Here is a 20,995-nt window from a genome sequence, read left to right on the forward strand (position 1 = left end):
TCAGTTGATGAGAAGGAAGGGCCTCAAGTGATTCTGCTTGTCCATTCATTTGACCATCATACACTAAACTTTGTACAAGGTCCCTGTGCCACTTGCTTGTGAGAGAGAGCAAGACCAGGTCCCTGGGCCCAAGAAGCTCACATCCAGAATAATTAACCTTTTAGATATCATAAACTCATTAGGAAATCTGATGAAAGTGGCAGGCTCCTAGAAAAAATACTTTCAAACAGACTATTGCAGATAACTTCAGGAAATCACAGGCTCCCTAGAGAGAAATTCCTGGACTCAGTTAATTGCCCTTGAACTACTAGGAGAGGTGACATGGCTTTGTAAATACCTCCTGTTCGGTTCACCATTATTTAGGATTACGATTTAATGCCTTTCAAGTTTCTATGACGTGAGTGGGCCTTAAAGCCTCAAGGACTCATCTTATAAAAGCCAGAGTCTTAGATGTGGGTCTGGTTCCCACTGTGACATCCAGGAGGGGCCGCTGATGTTTACTCTTTCTTAGTGGAAGAAGCTGGATTATAAGGAGCTGCCACACTCCTTGCTTTCTTTGGGTCATGGATGTGAAATGGCCAAATACAACACCTTGAGCAACCAAGGGGTATATAAGTTTTGCTAAATTCTTAACGGAACTGTTCATGCAAATTCATTCCTCAAGGCCACCCTGAGGTTTAGATCAATGCAACCAACAGGTTCCACATGCTGGCAAGCAAAGGTATCTTCTCAGACCCAAGTATTGCACCTCACTTCTCTGAGACTTTCATCCCCACAACCTTGGCAGTGCTCGCCTGAGTAGAGTTGCTTTCTGAAAGACTCACTATTCCAAGTGAAAGGACAGGTTTGCCAAAACCGAGACTCCCAAAGAGACTGAAATCCTTCACATTTCAGTAAAAAATCAACAGACTGAAGAGCCTCAGATGGAGGGAAACAAAGAGGGAATGGTGACAGAGGGAAAGACAGAACCTCAGACACAGGCCTTCCCAACAGAGACCTGGCTAGTCTGTACACCTGGTGAATGAGGCATTGGTCCTATTCTTTAAAAGCCAATGCTTCCAGACCTTAGCATTCTAGCTGGTGGGGGATCTATAGTTGATGGTGCCAGTGAGGGTCCAGCTGCTCACTTCCTCCTCTGACCTTAATGGCTGCCAGGATGCAGGAGCTGTCTGCATGCCTGCAGCCAGCAAGCCAGGCACTACTTGGCAGCAAAGCCTCAGAGGTTTTTTTTTCTTTAACTGCCTTCCAGTTGTGCCAGGTTGGGCGCTGGACCCTGGTGTCCAGAGGGCCATTTCTCTGTCTCGTTTCCCTTCTAAAATGTCATCTATGTGGCTTTTTTTTTTTAACTTAAAACTCATGAGGAAAAATTGTAGAGCAATATTAACATTCATGTGGGTGAGAAATAAATGTAGCCCTGAACCAGATTTTAAAAACCTAAGAATCAGAAAGACTGAAAAAAGGAGATAGGTGGGAGAACAGGAAACACATGAACAGTTGTCTCTCTCTCTCTCTCACACATACACACAAACACATACAGCAGAAGAGAGAGAAAAGAGAGCTGAGAAGGAGACCGAATTGGAGAGAAAAGCTTCATTAGACTCAGAGAGGCAAGCAGTGGCAGTATACCAAGGTCACTTCTAATTTAGACCATCTAATTGGCAAACAGGCTCCAAATGGCTATCATCTCACAGGACTTGGAATTAATGAAGCCCGATTATTTTCATTACCTTCCTCTGAGATGGAGACAAAGTGAGAGCTGGTACCCAAGTGGGTGCCACAGCCTCAGGGCCAGTGGCCACCTGAGAGCCCCGGTGCAGGGGGTGCCAAGCGGCCAGCCTGGTCTGGAGACGCAGATGTACAGGCACATGGTGAGCACAGAGAGAGATGCTGACCGAAAACATCACAGGAGTCAGAGAGCTGTGGGGTGGGGTGAGGTGTGGGGGGGCGGGAGCTGTGGAATTGCAGGCAGCGTGGGTCTAGGAGCTGTGAAGGGGAAATGAGTGCATGTACAGAACATACAGGATAATCAAGAACTACTGAAGGGAACAAAGATGAAGGGCTAGAGAAAGGTGTTGCTGGCTGCTCCAGACTTAGCCCCATTCCCCACCATGAGGTCACACTTTGCTAAGTGATGGAGGAACAAAGACAGTTTCCCTGTGTTAATGCTCTGCGATCCCAGTGGTGTGTCCTGCCACTTAGAAGGACAGTGATCAATTAGAGTAGTTCAGGACCACTGAAAATTATTGTAGGTGGTCTTTCCTATTCTCATTTAGGGGCTAGAAACCGGGCCCCCTTGCCCTCAACGCTCCTCCCCTAGAAAAGTGAACAAAAAGAGGTGGCACAGGCAGTGGCTCCTCTACCCCCATCACTGACTCAGACGTGAACTTCTCTGTCACTAGGTGAGACTGCTGTATTACTGGCGTCGGGGGCCAGCCGCTCAGTGGGGCCTGGAGGGGCACTGGTCTCACTGCCTTAAGCTTTATAGCTTTCCTTCTTCCTTATGATGTGTGTAAAGACACCCTCTGGACCTCTGTTTCTCACAGGCCCAGCAGAATGAAGTGCTGTGGGTGCAGTTTCCATAGCAGAGGGCTAGAGCTGCAATTGTTCCCGGTGGAGAATATTTTTCAAGCCCCTTCATCGGTAAAAAGAAGGGGGCCCATGGAGGACACAGATATGAGATGCAGAGCATAAGCAAGCAGCTGTTACCATAGCAACAGACATATTAGACACTGCAGGTTCCTGAAAGCTGTCTGATAAGGTATTATTAAATGAAGCCTCCTCAAAACACTCTCCATTTACAACTGAACGGAAAGACATTGTATAGAAAGTAATCTATTTCCATTTATCAAGGTGGAATTTACTTTAGAGAGACTGAAACCCAATTCAAGCCAGATCCTGAGAACTTGGACCCAGACAGCAAAAAATATTTACCAGAATTTACAGCTTCAGATACCATGGACACACCCCACATCTGCCAGGAGGTGTCTGTTTGGTAGACTGTGCCAGGTTTTCCTAGTCTGCACCAAAGGCAGTGCATTCAGTCAAACCATCTGGCAAGGAAGAAGTTCACTCCTCTCACTGCCATTCATCTGAGCCACTCAGAGATAAAGCAGACATAACTTTCTCCTCTGGGAGGATGAATGACTGGACATTGACCATTCCTTAATGATACAGTTTAGAAAATGGAGCTCTGATTTGAGGGGCATATCTCATCATGCTGTTTTCAGAGTTTCCTGCTCTACATGGCCAGGAACAAACAGATATACCATCAAAAAGTCTAACCAATACTTCCCCTTGGACAGTTTTCTAATAAAACTGCCATAAAAATAGCCTCCAGGGGCATGATTTTAACCACAGGTTCATTATAAACAGTTGTAAAACAATTTCAAAATTTCATTTTAACACCATAGTTTTCAGAGGGAGGACAGTGGCAACTACTTAATTGTTAGGGTAAAGACCAAGATGAGCAGTCCAGTCCTCAAATAGGGTGCCTGGGTTCACCCCAAAGCACGGCCACAAACTGCCCTCCAACCTTGGCTACTTTTCTTTTTCCTGCTGATCCTGCTAAAGGATGGAAAAGGAACGGCTTCATTTAGCTCGACGCAAAACGTCCTGATGACTTAAGAAACCAGTTCAGTACCGACAGCCATGCAGTAACTCCATCTTCATGCAAAGAAAGGGTACCAAACTGACCTTACAGACATCTTCAGTCAAACGTCAAACCCTTACATGATTACAGTTCCCACAGCTTTCAACTCTGTTTCTGAATCCATTAACTGTCTCCTGTTGCTAGCAAATGAACTTCCTATAGTCAGCACATTTCCCACAATTTGCACACTTTTTCAGAAATGTCTAGAAATCACCTCCATTGTGTGCTGTGGGAAAATGAGGTAGGTACACAGGGGTTTCTGAACAGGTGCCAAGCACAGCCCCTTTAGGGAGCACATTTCTCCTACACAATTATGTTCTTGGGGAAGTCTTCTCAAACAGGGTTTATTAACCTGGCTCCATGAGTGAACTGTGGGTATCCTTATGCTCCCTGGCATTATACACACAATTTTGTACGAGTAGGGACGTACCTGGTGGTCCCGGGGCTAAGTCTTCTCGCTCCCAATGCAGGGGGCCTGGGTTTGATCCCTGGTCAGGGAACTAGATCCCACAAGCCACAAATAAAAGAGTTTGCATGTCATGACTAAAGATCCCACATGCTACTATGAAGACTGAAGATCCTGCTGCAGCTAAGACCTGGTGCAGCCAAGCAAAAATTTTTTTTTTTAAATTTTGTACATGCACAATACTTTAAAGAGTTCTTAATAACGAATGTCAAACTAGCATGCATAGAATACCCAGTAAGGCTCCTGAATCATTTTCACCAGTCTCCCCCAAAAAGGATTTGAGAATCACTGCTTGAGTAACACCCCCAAGTATCTTAGGAATTTAGTACCCAAGTAAACACAGCAGTAACATCCTGTTGTTGAATGAAGAAGACTCAAATGATCACCAGACTTGATACCTTGTACCACACTGTTGCTGTTATAAAAGAATTAATATGACAAACAGCAAAACAGAAAAAGAGACATGTACAGAACAGACTTTTGGAGGCTGTGGGAGAAGGCGCGGGTGGGATGTTTTGAGAGAACAGCATTGAAACATGTATATTATCAAGGGTGAAACAGATTACAAGCCCAGGGTGGATGCATGAGACAAGTGCTCAGGGCTGGTGCACTGGGAAGACCCAGAGGGATGGGGTGGGGAGGGAGGCGGGAAGGGGGATCGGAATGGGGAATACATGTAAATCCATGGCTGATTCATGTCAATGTATGGCAAAAACCACTACAATAATGTAAAGTAATTAGCCTCCAACTAATAAAAATAAATGAAAAAAATTTAAAAATAAAAAAAAATTTTTTTTAATAAATAAAAATAAAAGAATTAATATGACAAACAATGGCTGTTTGAGATAAAATTTATATACTGGTCCTTAAGAATATATAAATGAAACACTGTCTAATGTAAACCAATCATACAGATTACTACAGGCTCACATTTCCTAGACCAGTGTGATATTAAACAGGAAAAATAACCACCAAAGCAAAAGAATAATGTATTGAAAATGCCTCCCTCTTCACATCTCTTCCTGTTTCTTTAGGCTTCCACGGTTCCAGGTCAGCTGTGGGAAGTCCTGGTTTGGCCAAAAAGTTCATTCAGCTAGGAAATACGTTGTTCATTAGTTTCTGGTGAAAATGGAAAAATGTGTCTTTTAGTTTTACTTAGACCCAAATGAACTTTTTGGCCAACCCAGTATGACAGCCTGAGGAAAATCCCAAGGCTGGAGGGAATTCCCAGGAAACTTGTAACATAGAAACCCACCATCCACAAAAGAAGTTTCCACTTACAGAGAATCTTTCAACATGTTCACCAGTCTATTTGAAAATACCCATGGAAAGTTACACTTGAAGCACATAAGTCACCATAGTTTCCCATTGGCCGCTAAAGTTCCCTTGACGCAGCACCAAATGTATATTCCTTCCTCATGACTAAACATGACTTAGGACAAACATTAGTATCACTTGCAGAATTTTGAAAAGTTTTCACATTATGTTATATTTAAATCTTGATACTAATCTTTGGGGCCATGTTTACAGTGGCCACTTAGAGCCATGCCCCACAGGTAGAGCAACTTCATGTTCAAAATGCAAAGCCCTTGTTCATGAATCGACACGTACTACCCAACTGAGCATCTTCCTGCCTTGAGAACGAAAGCATCCACCCGAGGGACTCCCCTATCACGGGGCTGCATTCCTAGAGTGGGAGAATCTGGGTTCAAGTCTCAACTTTGCCACCTAAAAGTGGCATCACACCAATTAACTTCTCTGAGCCTCAGTTTCTTCAGCCATAATGTAAATGCGTCAGGCCTTTTTTTAGACAGAGTGGCTGTGAGGATGAAATGAAACAATGAATCTAAGAACAACCTAGAATATGACTTGCTCAGTAAAGGCCTGGAGAACCTGAATAACAACTTGCAGTTAACTCCCCCCAGGCCTCTGCATCTGGAGGGGAGAGGATGATGAGGGATGCTGGGAACACAGAGCCCTTTGGGTCACGGTCATACCAAGACTAAGGCTGACAGAGGTCACAGGACCACCTTTGACATTTCCAACTCTGCCCTGGCTCTGGCATCCAGCAGCACAGCATCCTGTCCACGTCACAGTGTCACCCTTGACCCCTGGGGAGAGAAGAGCCCTGAGGTGCAGCTCCCGGCCGCCTTACCGTCATGATGAGCTTCTCCACACAGTCGGGTGCCACGCTGTGTAGGTGGGTGAGGTGCAGCTGGAGGTGGATCTTGTTGTTGAGCATGTCCTGGCAGAGGGGGCAGCGGAGCATGGGCTGCACCGAGTGCTGCGTCATGGCGTGCACGCGCAGCCGGTTGACGTCGGCATTGCTGTACTTGCAGTAGGGACACTGGTACATCTGTGGGGGACACAGCCACCCCGCCGGTTCACTCTGCGGTCCCCGCGGCAACAGTGTCTGTCCCACGCCTGCCCACCCGAGACTGCACTCCCCATCCCGCTCCCCTCAGGTATCTGAAATACTCTCCCACAGCAAAGCCCCTCCGGGCCTCACCTGCTCCGGCTTGGTCTCCTCTGATGTTTTTGGTCGCTTTGAAGAAAGAGGGGACTCCGAGCTACCTGGGAAGGAGATGCGTTTGGAGGTTGCAGGAGAATCTGTCAGCTCCTTCTCTGCTTGGCTTGATGATGCTGGAAGGAAAAGCGGAAGATGTAACCCAGCAGCCAGGCCAGGCCAGCTCCCAGAGGGTGCATGCTGGGTGAGAGTCAACATTCATTCATAGTTTGTGAAACACCCAAGTTAAAGGAGAATGAGCATCTGGATGGGTTTATTGGGCACACTGGGAAAGAAGCAAGCATTGCTTTCTGTTGCCTATGAATTTCTGTCACTACACAACTTTAACAACTGAACACCAAGGAAAAAAGGTGAAGAAATGGACTGAAAAGCTCTGAGTTGGATAAACCTACATTCAGTCTGTTCTGACCCCCTCTCCCCGCCAATCAAGACACAACCTGCTGGCTCATGAGAGTGGCTGGGGAAGTCTCACCAACTGCTCTGCCAACCACGAGTCAACCCAAGAACCAGACAGACTTTCATAGATGTAATCAACGATATGCTCCCAACTTTACTGTCACAGGTCTTGAAATCAAAGGAGACCTGATCAATGTGAACCAAAGCTTGATTTTTTTGCACGTATCTCTTCACATGCAAAAAATCAAGCTTTGGTTCAGCAACTCACTTTTGGCAGGGAGACATAACTTAAGAGTGGAACTAGGCAGGGTGTCAATCCAACTTAGAAACGAGCCAATGCTCCAGACACAAGAGTTTACTCAGAGTGGGTGGTTCAGAGAGAGAGTTTCCTATCTGCTTGCCCAGACCATGCCCTCTCACCTCCCATGTCACCAAAAAGACAAAACACTAACGAGGGAGGAGGGTCACCTGAGACTTAAGCAGCAAACAGTGGGTACAGAATAGTGGTGGAAGGAGTTATCTGAATCATGGAAAGAGATCTGTAAGATTTGGATGAGAAAACAGTTGGGCTAACAAGGTTTAACCAGGATAAATAAGCAGGACTCCTCTCGCATAAACACAAATCCTCAAGTGGTCACATCTGGTCATTCCAAAACCTGGTCAGTAGCTTTAAGGCTGGCCCTCTCACTTGTTTTGGATGGGAACTCCATTTTTCAGAATCTCATTACAAGAGGCAAGAAGAAAAATCCTAAAAATGGTAGCGAGATAAGACATACCCACTGCCTGCTGCCCTCACTGAAAAATCATCTGACTCCATGTAGAAGTCATTGGTATGGAAAGCCTCATTTCTACTCTTTGGTCAGACTGCTTTCTGTCTCATCCAGTCTAGTTACCCAATACGTGTTTCCAGCTTTGAGATTTGTTCTGACGTGGATACACAAGATGCTGTCATTACAGATGTGTGCTTTAATAAACAGTTGTAAAAAATCAATTTTGTTCATTAAAATCATAAGGCCACACAATAATTTTGAAAAAAAAAAAAAAAGTGAAATGCAGGAAGTATTCCAGGAAGTGGATGCTCTTCCCAGAATGCACATCTTGTGACCTTTAACCCCAGTATCTTGGTAACCTGGTCTACATAAGTTTGTAGAACATCTATTATTTAAAAAGTACAAGGACAAGCATATTACATACAGACCCCTCCTCCTCTTCCCAACACACACATTCATAACAGTACTTTAATCTGTCTCGAATCGACTTCAAACCCATTTTGCTCTTAATGGGAGTTATTCATTTTCACTTGAAAGGTAATACATGACGGCTGGATATTTAATGTGATGGACTGGCTGCCGATTAACTAGGTGCTGTAACATTCTAGTCTGGTTCCCCTATGGCCCACTTTCCATCTCCCAGACCCCCTCAGACCTGATCCCTCGAAACCCCGTGTCACGGGTTTTAGACACTCTGAATGTGACGGGCCGCTGCCTGCACACTCCCACAACAGGAGTCTTTAATTAATGTTTCAGGGACTTGAGATCTTCCTTCCCCCAGAAGATTCCTTATTCTCCATCATTTTTCATTTTTGCTTATTGGTTGTCTTCTATGCATTAGCTCTTCAAATTCCTCCTAAAGATAGGGTGGTAGTGGTGGAGGCATTAGGTGATACTTCAGATGCCTGTTTGTTACAGCCATCCTCCACCGTCCTCACTTCCACCTCCAATCTGTAGGATTCAGGGCTTACAGTTAGGAAGGAGCTGCCGTATGCTCTCCCCTCCTCTAGGGGCGAGCCAGGATACAGAATTCTCCTGTGAACACCCATCTTCGTCTTTTTAGTCAGTCTGCCTGACCTGAAACAAGACTTGCTTTTAAAGGACAACGATGCCACCTTGTCAGTGCCCTCCATCTGTGCTACCCACCCCCCTGCCCTGCCCAGAATGACTGCAGTTGACGGGCAGTGTGGGTGAACAAGTAGGAGGCTGAGACCACAAGACTCGCCTCACTCACTGAAAAAAGCAAACCCAGTGTAACCCAGTGCAGCATTAGTTTCCTCATATGACCGAAGGGTCCATCCTCTTCCTTCAGTGCTGAACGTGTGATGGATTGTGAAGGGGTTGCAGAGGTGAGAATCCTGGTTTCAGAAGCCACTCTTCTCTTCCCTTTGGATGAAGAAGGGGACTTTTATTATCTCCCCCCGCACCCCGCCACCCCACCACCATACTCTCATGTTGCTCTGGAATTCTAAAGGCTTCCTTTGTATGCTCAAGCTAAGGAGTCCTTCTAAAGTATTTTTAAAAAATAAAATCACTCACTCACTCATTCCTCTTTCTCTGGAACAACACAGCAGCCCTGCTCTAATACGAAACCCTGCATCCACTGGTGTAAAAACTTCCAGGGCTCATCTCATTTCTATCTGGGGCAATCTGCATTTTTATTAGATCAGATTTGTCTAGAAGTGGATGTTAGCCACCTAGGCTTCTTCTCTAAAGATAAAGCCGTTCCTTTCTCCTATCAGAATCTGTTAACACCCAGTTATAATTCCATTGTGCATCCCTGGGTGATGTGGGGAATGCTCCAAAGAGTTAGGTTAATGAGGCTGACAGGCATCCTCCTAGCCTGACCCCAGACATTAAAATGTCCGTCCCTATCAAACCATGGTGCCAAAGCCTTTATAAAATTTCTGTAGATGGGCAAACAGCTGTGCAAGTTCTCCGTCAGCAGGCTGGAACAGGATTTACTGCTGGCCATGACAGTCTAACCTTTTCTCAAGCTTCTTCTCTCTGAACAACTTCTCAAGGGCCAGAGTCCTAAAGTCAGTTCCTACTTCAGTTCTGTCACTAGCATACATTGTAGGCCATCAGTAAATGAGGTACTGCAAATACCAAAAGGGAAAGCAATGTGGTTTGAAGACTTTCCAAAAGTCTAACTTAAAATTCTAAGAAATGTCACAAGTCTGGAAAACATTTTATTTGTTAAAAAATTAATTAGTGGTCACTTGAAGGCCACTATGACATCACAGCAGTAAGATACAAACATGCATCCAGAGACAAGCTGTAATTTTAAACAGTGCCTGGAACCACTGGTTTATACTGGTCAAAACTTGAAGGGTTACAACCTGTAGTGGCTTCTTCAACAAAGACAAACTGAACAGGAGTGGATTTTAGCCACCTGTTCAGTTAGCCAAACTGAACAATCTAGATCTTTTACAAAAAGGCATGGTTAAGTAAACCATGCGACAGCCTCTTCACTATTAGATGAGGTTACATATGATAGCAATGCAGCAATGTGGAAAAGTCCTTGAGAATGTTAATCTGAAGGAACAAAAAAGATAAAATGTGCATTATACCATGATACAGCTCTGTAAAAAATAGGGATTAGGAAAAAAGACTGAATGAAAATGATTGCTGTATTTAGGTGATGGCATCATAGACCATTTTCCCCATTTCCTCAGTTTGTCATGTAGTTATATTATTTTTAAATTATAATTAAAGTGTTTAGAATTTAAATTCAACTGTCTATGAAAATGTGGATATTTGGATCTATACTGTGCAAAACCTCGGGTGGTATTTTTTACTTTGCTGGTTAAAGCAAGTTTTCCTCATTTTGGCAGCTGTGTCATACGAAAATCTGTGTTAAATCTCAGTGAATCTTCCACAGGCAACATGCTGGGCTCCTGGCACTTCAAAGGGTTTAAAAACATGGCCAGGAATCACGCGAGTGCACGCGCCATGGATGACATACTCTGTAAAGCCAGGCAAGAGGGATGCTGGGACAGCGAAATGCTGGGTCAAACCCCAACCACAGCCTGCCAATGTGAGCTGTGGATTCCTTACCATGCAGACTTTCGAAGGAGTGAACAAAATACTTGTTCAACTTGTCAGGAGTTGAGGTTGCCCCACCCAACTGACTGGTGAGGCACAAAAAGGACCTGCGCATGGTGGTTATGGAGGACAGAAAATTCAAAATCAATCTCTGGGCCAAAAACCACCATTCCCCCTAAAACTGGGATGCGCTGGCCACTGTATCTGACAAAGACAGATGCTGAGGGAGGCAGACCTGATTCATGACTCTCTGTTTTATTCTCTTAGGTTCCTCTACATTCCAGCAGAAGAATTTCATTTCAAAGGGAAAGACAGTAGTCAGTGCATGGCTTCCTCAGGAAAAACTAAAACCACTTCTGTGACACCAACAAACAGGTATCCATTGTTTATAACGTATCTGCTTAGGGAGTATTCAACCTCTAAAAGTAATTACTTAAAAATTTACTTCTCCTGTCATATTAATTAGAGGGAGCAAGGAACAGAAGAGAGCTGATCTGAATTCATGCAAGTTTTATTTGCAGGTTTGAACACATGGTCTTACTCTGTCCTAAGCACACAGAATAATCAAAACAAGCCTAGTAAGGGGCTTCAGGCGGAAGGTGACTTAACTGTGAAGAATAGGCAAGAATAATATCATCTAGGGGGCTTATCAAGTGGTCAGGTATGGTAGAAATACACAGCCCCTTTAACTTGACTTGATAAAACCACTTTTTATAGAACAAATTCTCACCCAATTCCAATCCTCACTAATAAACTAAAATCCAAGTCATTGAAATTTTGGTGGCAGAAAACTTGAGAGTTGTACTCACGAGACCATGGACAGCCTGCAGGCTTTCTCACCTAGTGAGGTGGTTGTACAACTCAAGCCAAGGAGGGCAGGGATTTGCTGCCTCCTGACAAAGAAACCTGAAGAAAACATGGCAATGGAGCAGAAATGGGACCTTACAGTACGCAGTGTTTGGTTTTCTCTAATCATTACCCAAGACATTGACTCGCCCTCCAAGATAATCAAAAGAAAAGTACCAGAAATTTTAGTTTCATGAGCAAAATTCACCTGCTTTCCGCTCACCACATCAGTGGTGCTGTTTGTGTGGTGGACATTCTCTGTCACGGGCCTGCACTTGGCCAGAGTCCTCCCTTGAGGAGATCAGGACATGTGCTGAGCGTCCACACTGCTGGACATCTGCTTGCAATTCCCCCCCTCCCAGAGCAGAGGCTAGGGTTTCGTGTCACATCTTCCACGGAGGTACTACACTTGGTAAGTGGCCAGAGATCTGGTTAAATTCTCTCCCTTTCCTACTGTGGAGAACGATGGTTCCTCTAAAGGGTCTGCTCTGCTGCCGGCTTGGTCACTGAACATGCACAGCTCTCCTCCTGCCTCCAGCCGAGCACTTAAAGTCATTTCAAAGAGGCATCGGGAGTCTGTGAGGTCACGGTGAGCACTGGCACAGCCAGCGGGGGTCTTCATGCTCATTTCCTCTCTTCATGGCATGGTGGAAGTGGTGTTCCACCAAAGTGCCGACCCTCTTCCTTCTGGTGAAGGCCTGGGAGGCTGCCTCAAGTGCCATCCTTGTGAAAGACCAAAGGCAGCCACCACCCCCACTTCTCAACCATCAGACTCTGAGCTAAAGCACCACTGACAGCCCCTCCATCTAAACTTCCATCTCCCAAACCAGCAACATAATGGAGGAGCCAATTAAATGATTATTAATTCATGCTACTTTCCGTAAGCCAGAGGTTCTCATCGCCTTGTGTTCCGTAAACCAGCTTGCCACCTGCCCCAGAAATTTACAGCAATCTTTCCTATCTATCTCCATTGACTAAGGAGACAAAAACACATTCGTACAACTCCAGACTTGATGCTTGAGTTTGAGATAATGACCCCAGCACGCTAGTCACAGAAGCTTCACCAGACCTGAAAATGGTCATTCGGCTTATAACAAAAATACAATGCAAGGGGCAGTGAGCTCTCTCCACGGCCACCCCCGCCCCCCAACCCAGCTTTTCAGAGGCCCCACACTCCCCTCTAGAAAGCAGAAGTGCATGGTTTCCAGAGGACGCTTTGCGCTCCGCACCGTCATTGGCTGCGGGGCCGCTCTTGCCGTCTGCTTGCAATTCCCTCCCCAGAGCAGAGGCTAGGGTTTCGTGCCGCATCTCCTGCGGAGCCACTACACTTGATAAGTGGCCGGAGATCTGGCTAAACTCTCTCCCTTCCCTACTGTAGAGAACGACAGTTCCTCTAAATGGTCTGCTGTGCTGCCAACTTAGTCGTTGAATATGCATGGTTCTCATTCTGCCTCCAGCCGAGCACTTAAAGTCATTTCAAAGAGGAAACAGGAGACTATGTGAGGCGAAGGTGAGCGCTAGCACAGCCAGCGGGGGTCTTTACATCCCGGCTAACGCCCTTCCCCAAGAACTCTGTCCTAGAATCCAGCCTGGTGAGGTGAAAAACCTATTCACGACACAGTCCCAGTTTGAGTAACTGCAGGCTACGCTGCTTCTGTACATCTCTAGATAGAGAAGTTCAGACACCTACTCAAAAAGGCAGATGAGCACACCTAGGTAGGTGGGGCAGGACACAGGCCTCCCTGACTCACCACGTACAGCTTCCTGTTTCCATGGAGGATTTCAAAGAAAACTTGAGTTCTACTACTTACGGGTGTGACTGCTGCTGGGGAATGGCTCATTAGTTTTCTCTACCAACTTGAAGGTGAAAGAGATAGCTCAGTACCTTGAAAATCCTAGAAACTCTTTGCTGTAGTTATTTTAATTTTTATTTGGAAATATAGATTCATAGGAAGTTTCAAGAATAGTACAGGGAGGTCTATTTCCCCTTCACCAAGTGTTACTTTTTAACCAGGGTTGAGATAAAGAGTGCTAGGTCTCTGATCACTCCTCATCATGACCACGTCTCCCCTCTCCCATTCCTATGATCTAGATTCCATTGGCCAGAACAGGACTCGTGTCTCCTCTGCACACTTCTGTCTTATAGGAAAGCCTAGTCCCTCCCTCACATGCCGGGGACTCAGAGGTCTGCCATCCAGCTAAAGGAGAAATAGGTCTCAAACTTCACGCCTGTCACAGAGACCAGAGCCCCAACTTCTCAACTCCAAGTGAGTCAGAAATCCCCTGGAAAACTTGCTAAAACACAGAAGGCAGCCCCCACCCCCTGGAACAGGTCTGATTCAGAGAACCTGCATTTCAGTGGGTTCCCAGGTGATGCCGATGGTCCCATCACACTCTTGAGAACCACCGTCAGAGGTGAAGCTCTCTGTAATCGGCAGGGATCATACCACTTCTCGGCGGGACTAGAATGAAATACGGGGGCCTGGCAGGTGCGGGCAATCAGGGAGTCCACTTTCAAATGATTCTTGCTGCAAATGATACTCTCATCATCCACACGTGGGGATGAGATCCAGGCCTGGTCTCAAAGCTCGATTTTTCCCCCTCAGGCCAAAGGTGAAAGATTAAATATGGCTGTCCCTCAGGGAATGTGCCTGCTCTAAGCCAACACAAATACACTTTCAAAGCCAGCAATTCAGAAGGAGTAACCTCCACATGTTCTGTCAGCTGTGTAACCCAGAACGACGACAGGCTGCCTTGCTATCAAGTCTTGGTCTTTCCACGTGCCCTGGAGAACCTCTGTGAGCAGGACTAATGCCTCTAGGCTCTCTCCACTCTGCAGGAGGAGGCAGCATCTTTTTGGTCTTGGCACGTGCAGGCCACACCAGCCAAGGCTCCCTTGGCTTGGGCCCTGGGAAGGGTGCAGAGGCCCACCCTGGCCCGTGTCCTCAAGTCAGCACTCTGGGAACGGGGGTCACGCCACGCCGTCCCAGCAAGCAGCCAGGGTGCAGTGGCGGGTCTGTGCTGAGAGCCGGCTGCTGTGGCTTGTCTCCATCTTCGGGGAAAACACTGCGCTAAGCCCCACATCAGAGGCATCAATCTGTTGTACTAATTCCATGTTGAAATATGCATAAGGCTGCTTAACTACACTGATTTGCACTCCCAAAAGGCCATCCCACAGTTCAGTTTCAAGATACCTTGCTCCCTCTGTGTCAAGTTTATGAATGAACCACCAGCCACCAGCCACCACTTCGTTTAGACCAACAGCAGCTGTCGGGGTACTTAATAATAACTTCTGAGCCTGGGGCTGCCACCCGGAGCCTGGCTTGGGCCAGCAGGCAGGGACCAAAGAGGCCAAGACCCAGTTCCTCACTGGGAGGTATCAAATCCGTCTGCCCGCCTCTGGGCTCTGGTCAGCTCTGCTGTCTTCTCCCGGCAGAGCCCGCTGGGCTGTGGACAGATGCCCCCTGCAGCTGCGGTCACAGTGCCCAGTTGGGGGTACCTTGGGCTCTGCATCATCACTCTGCCCTCTGGCTTCACTGCAGATTGTGACAACCATGGACTTGGGAAAAAACCAAAACAGGGAGAACCTTAGAGACGCTTGAACTGACAGCAAAAAGTCCAGAGGTGTGAGATGTAGGTCAAAACAGGAGACGATGTGGGTCATGCTGGGACCAGACCACAGTTAATTAACAGAAGCTCAGCCCACCCGCATCAGATCCAACCTTAATGAGGTTAGTTAGGGCCTCTGAGCCCCAGTGCAGCATAGGCTCCCAGAGACTAGGGTAGAAGGATACTCTTCCAGGTTTTTTCTCCATTTCAAACCTATCTTTATCTTCATAAGATACTTCACTAAATTTTAAGAGACGGCACTCGTGTAACACACACAGTCTGGGTCCAGCATGGTGACAGACATGAAGAGCCCCGCATTTCAGTTCTCTGCCGCCCCCCGACATATATACCTGCCTGGGACCTGCCAAGGGCTGCAGGAGTTTGACAGTCTGTGCTGGGGCAGAAAGACACTGACTCAGATCCCTGGAAGGTCTGAAAAATGGGAACAGCAGCCCCCTCCCCCTGTGGGTTTCCAACACTGAGCAGACTGGAGATGTCCCCCCCGGAGTTTGCACACAAGAGCGGGGAGCCCACACCAAACAGCTTCTCACTCTCCGCCGCACCCCCCAGCTCCGTTTGCTCACAGCCTCCAAGGGCCCAGGAGGGACAAGTGTGTGAAGGGGTGGGGGAGACGGCCCAAGGGTACCGCGGGGGACTCCTTGAGAATGCTTGTCTTCCCTGGCCAAGTTTTCTTTACACAAAGGCACCAGCCCCCTTGGTAAGGAACAGAGCTCACAGTCTGCAGGGCTGCTACGACCTGGCTGGAGTCCTGCTGTGTGAACTTGGGCATTTCAACTGACTACAGTGGACGTCCAGGTTCCACGTTTGATGGTGGGAGGACAGTGTCCACTCACAGGGCTTCTGGGAGGCCAGGAGGAGAGATGAGGCACACGAAGCCCACCAGAGCCAAGCACATGGTGAGAGTACAAACATTTGTTACGATGAGTCTCATCTTTAGAAGCATCTCTCGGAAATAACACAGATGCATGTGCAGCCACAGAACCAGAGGTGAGGGGTGAGTGCTCTAAGGACAAGCACAGGCATCCTACATCCACCTTTTCCGTAAATCGACGCGGCAGACTCCTACTCACCCCGTGGGCTTCATATCTAAAAGGCACAGAACAGAATAACTTGCACTTGAAAAGTGTTTATGGTTATGCTATTTCACCAGCTGACTGTTAATGAAATATTCAGACAGTATTAAGTACTTGCTAGGAGATTACAAAAATGCATATGTGGGGTTGGGGACATGTGACCAGGTAGAGCACAGAAGGTTTTTAGGGCAATAAAAACACTCTGTATGATATTACAGTGATAGCCATATGTCCAAACCCACAGAATGTATGTCAAGAGTAAATCATGAGGTAAACTGTAAATTTTGGATTATTAGGATAGATCAGTGTAGGTTTTTCATTGGTTAAAGAAGTGCCATCCTGGTGAGTGATGTTGATAATGGGGGAAGCTATGATTGGGGATGGGGCAGAGGGTATATCAGAATCTCTCTACCTCTCAGTTTTGTTGTAAACCTAAAGCAGCACTAAGAAATGTCTCTAAAAAACAAAACACACACAAAAATATGAATGAATGCCATGTGCCTCTAACCATAAAGAGCTGACAATTCTGCTTGACAACTAGAGAAACAGGATGAAACAGGATCTTCAAGTCTTCTCCAATCTTCATACAGTTAAGAGAACACTCCTATGTCATGTGGTTCTTCAGCTTTATAATCCAGGGAATATAGCCTGACCCAGAAGGCAAATCACTGTTTGATCACAAATCTGACAGCCAGGACTTCCCCACTGATGAGTTTTGGCTCTCTAGCCTGATAAGTAAAGATAATGTTGCACCCGGGGAAGAATGTGAGAACCTAATGAAAGTGCTCTGACATCCCATGAAAAAGGCACTACAGTGTGTTTTTTTTTTTTTTAGAACATGGTCATGATTCTAATAACAGGTGCTTCCCCCATCAGGACAAAACCTAACACTGAAACAAAGCAGGAAGATTAACATGGCCAAGTTGCAGGAATAACAGACAAACCTATAAGTTATTTTCTACAGCCATGAAAACAATCTACTCCTTCATCTCCAGGGTCACTGCCTTCTAACTATACCTTGATGATAATTCTCATCACACCATTACCATAGTTATATGCTTGCATATGATGTCCTTTCTAGAAAGTGAGTTCCAACTATTTTTTTTTTTGCATATCCCACATCTGCACAAAGAGTATTTGCTCAATTGATGTGGTATCTATCTCTCTTATGACTTAAATATAAATTCTCAAAGCTGAGACCTTTGAATTACTGGAATTCAGGCAAGTCCAGATATACACCATACCCTGTATCTATTTTTGCTTCTCAACATAAAAATAGTTCAAATGGTTTGTTTTCAACTGTGAGACAGAAATCTGTCTGCAGTGACTTAAGCCTTCAAGTTATACTGAAAGTGGCCTGGAAAAAAAAAAAAAGATGGGGGAAGGGAAAAGCTGACTTAGCCACACAATTCCCATCTGCGTGTGGAAATGGAAAACCAAAAATGGATTCCGTTAGCAAGGATGGGAACCACAGCGGGGCCATGCAAACCAGGCTCCCAGCATTCCCTCTCATGTAGCCTACTGCAAAGACAAATTTATTTTAGGGTCTGGTAGAGAGATGGAACCAGATTCCGAAAGGACACAGAATCAGACCAAAATGATTTTCGGAGAGGTGGTGAAGGGCCTGGTTTCCAGCCCGCGACCGGGCTGGGACACGGGGATCCACTCAGAGGTAACACGAGAGTCTCCAAAGATTCCCCCAGGGATAGCGTCATCACCGGCTCTGACGGTCTGGGTGATGTGCCCAGTGACCGGGGCCAGGCGAGAGCGAGGGTGTTCTGTTTCTGTCGTTCAGTCACAGAGTCACGTCCGACTCTCTGCGACCCCGCGGACTGTCCTACCAAGAAAGGCCGACCACAGGAAAAGACTAAGGGGCCGTGTGAACTCTTAATCTACTCCTAATCCATGCTTTCTCCACTAGCCGGAAACCAGGAGCATCCTCGCAAGTCATGAGCGTTCAGACCTTAGGAATGAAGATTCTCCAAGATTCTACACCACTGTACAACTGTCCCTCCTCCATTCACAGTTTTAAGAAGTCCCAGAAATCCAAGAACCCACCGAGTCCAAACCGCCTGCTTTACAAACTGTGAAACGGAGCTCTAGAGACGAGAGGTCGCATAACTACAGTGGCAGAACCAAGGCGGTGAGCCCCAGGCTTCTGCCTCCTTGTAGCACAGAGGATTCCTCTCAGCACATACCTCCTTTTGTCTTTATGAACTCAATTTTTTTTTAAAAGTATTGTTTCAGCCTCTTTCCTTTCTCTGCCACAGATTACATTTCAGGCACTCAGTTCCCCATACAATGGCATTCCTATTTATACAAAGCTGTAAACAACAGTGAGAAGAGGGGGAGGGCTGGTAATAGATTTCCACCAGGATGTGCCTGACCTGCTTTTTTTCAACCTCAGTAATTAGAAAGGCAGTGGGTCTGCAGGAATTATTCATACGCAGCAAGAGCCGTACACTATACATTTATGTTAAACATGTCAAATCCGATTGAAATCATGCCTGCCAGCAGCATATTCCATAAACACACTTTTCCCCAACAGTCGTCCAGACCTTGCCAGCCCATTAATACCCCCCTTTAATAGCAATCTTCCATAGATTCAAATCAGGGATGCTCCGCTGCACTAATTGCTGTGTGTTAGGTGAGCATCATGGATTGAAAAAAATTAATAAAATAAAATCCCTTCAGGCCATTCCCCTTGAAGAGCAAAGCCCTAACTACAATTTTAACTCCAAATGTTACAAAAATGCAAACATGAACTTCAGTAAGGGATTTCTGAAGTTACCATGTTGTCATTTTAAGTTGGATTATTGCCCCATCTTTTGTTTGTTTGTTTGTTTAAAGCACTAATATGCTCAGTCATCCTGTCTCAGATTAGCTTAACTAGACCCGGCCTAGTACTCCAAGCCTGGAAACCATGGCAGCTATAAGATTTAAATAACCATCCTGCCATGATTCTTTGCCAAGAGTTCAATTTTTTCTCCTAATAATTGGTGATAAAGTATCACATTAATTGTATATCACTTAATTTATAGCAATTAATGATTGATTGGATAATCACTGCATTAATTATTGTTCAGTTGCTGACACTGGGGGCTCTTCAGTCTACAGCACACACTTTCAAATCCACACTGCTGAAAGAGAACAAGCGATCACTTTCACGTTTTAAAAGAGAAAACCACAGAGTTGGATGGTGGAAATGGCTGTGCATTAGGCTCTGCTTCAAAGACCCTTCCTGCACGCTCCAGGGACCCAGAGGAGCACTTCACACTTGCCTTGAGTAGATGTAATTCTCAAGTGTCTACCAAGGGCTTGTCCATGTGCCACCACAGCCCATCATGGAACCCAGGTTGCAGCTGATGGGTGTCACTTGTCTGTGTTTTCAAGGGGAGGCATCCAAGCCTCCCAGAGGCCGGGTCATTCACTAACTGGTGGGCTTCCTGACTCCAAACCTATAGAGGTCTTTCCATTTCACCAACCTGCTTTCAGACTGAGCATCACGCTGTCTTACTATGAGGCACATTCATGGCTGACAGCCCCACTCAAGCTGAATGTACAGGTGGTGGTCATGTTACTGTTTTCCACTGCACCACTTTAGAAGAGTGAGTGTTACTCTCTACACTCAGAATGGGAGTAAAAACTGGATCAAACAGTTAGACTGAAAAAGCATTCTTGGAGAGGAGTATAGCAAACTTAGCACTCCATATTAGAATGTATGGAAGAGCCCCTGTGCAAACCCAAACCCATCTGTATGCCTTCTGGCAACTTGCTAGAGCTCTCTGGGACTCCACTTACTTATCTGGAAAATGGTGGAAGGGGGAACAAGGGAGTGGGTCCTTCCAGAATCTATTGTATTTCACAGAGTAGGAGGTGAGAATCAAATGAAATAATGTATATAAGGCAGTGCTGCCTAACTCTTCCTCACAAAGCAGGACACACAGAAAACAATGGCAAGTTAGTATCAGCAGATGAAGCTGCACCTGCCTCTGGCCTGAGCATGGCCCCCTGCTTCCAGGGGCCAACCCAAGGGCAGTGGAGATGGGTACCCACGAGCCATTCACCGGCTGGGCATGAGCTGGAGACTGGTGCCTGCCTCACAGTTACAGCTTAACGTAGCCTGAGGAGTACCTGGAAAGTACCAGGAGAACCGGGACACAGTCTTTCAGGGTTAGTTTTGCTCCTCCTGAGTATCTGTATGGCTGATATGCTAGCTGCTAGCCACAGGCTGTTGAAATTTAAGTTCACTGAAATGAAATAAAATGTAAAGTTGAGCTAGCTCCTCTGTGGTACTAGCTACATGTCAAATACTCAACAGCCATAGGTGGCCAGTGGCTGCTGTATCGTACAGTGCAGACGCAGAGCAGCTTTATCGGCACAGAAGCTTCGCGCCGCAGCACTGATCTACGTAACCCTGTCTGATGACTGGGCATTCCTGCGGAGTGTTACACTCCCTGAAGGCAAGGCTCATAATCTCAAGGAAACTGTGATCGGTGGGACCCTGCTCAGCGCCCCACACATGGTAGGGACCCAACCACTGACTATGGGATTGACGCTCCCGTGATTCAAGTCACTCTCCTGCTTGTC

At 46.2% G+C, this 20,995-nt stretch overlaps 1 protein-coding gene across 2 annotated transcripts in view; it reads right to left on the bottom strand.

Annotated features, from left to right (window-relative positions):
* The window catches only part of ZFHX3 (zinc finger homeobox 3), a 249,726-nt gene that overhangs the window by 20,516 nt on the left and 208,215 nt on the right, over positions 1-20,995 (bottom strand). For both annotated transcript variants that reach the window (XM_070451077.1, XM_020888547.2), the window contains exons 6-7: positions 6,625-6,758; positions 6,271-6,471 (exon numbers count right to left, since the gene is read on the bottom strand). In XM_070451077.1, the coding sequence (XP_070307178.1) occupies positions 6,271-6,471; positions 6,625-6,758 (335 nt within the window). The remainder of the gene's footprint in view (positions 1-6,270; positions 6,472-6,624; positions 6,759-20,995) is intronic.

This window comes from Odocoileus virginianus, chromosome 20 (genome assembly GCF_023699985.2).
Source record: "Odocoileus virginianus isolate 20LAN1187 ecotype Illinois chromosome 20, Ovbor_1.2, whole genome shotgun sequence".
Lineage (NCBI taxonomy): Eukaryota > Metazoa > Chordata > Mammalia > Artiodactyla > Cervidae > Odocoileus > Odocoileus virginianus.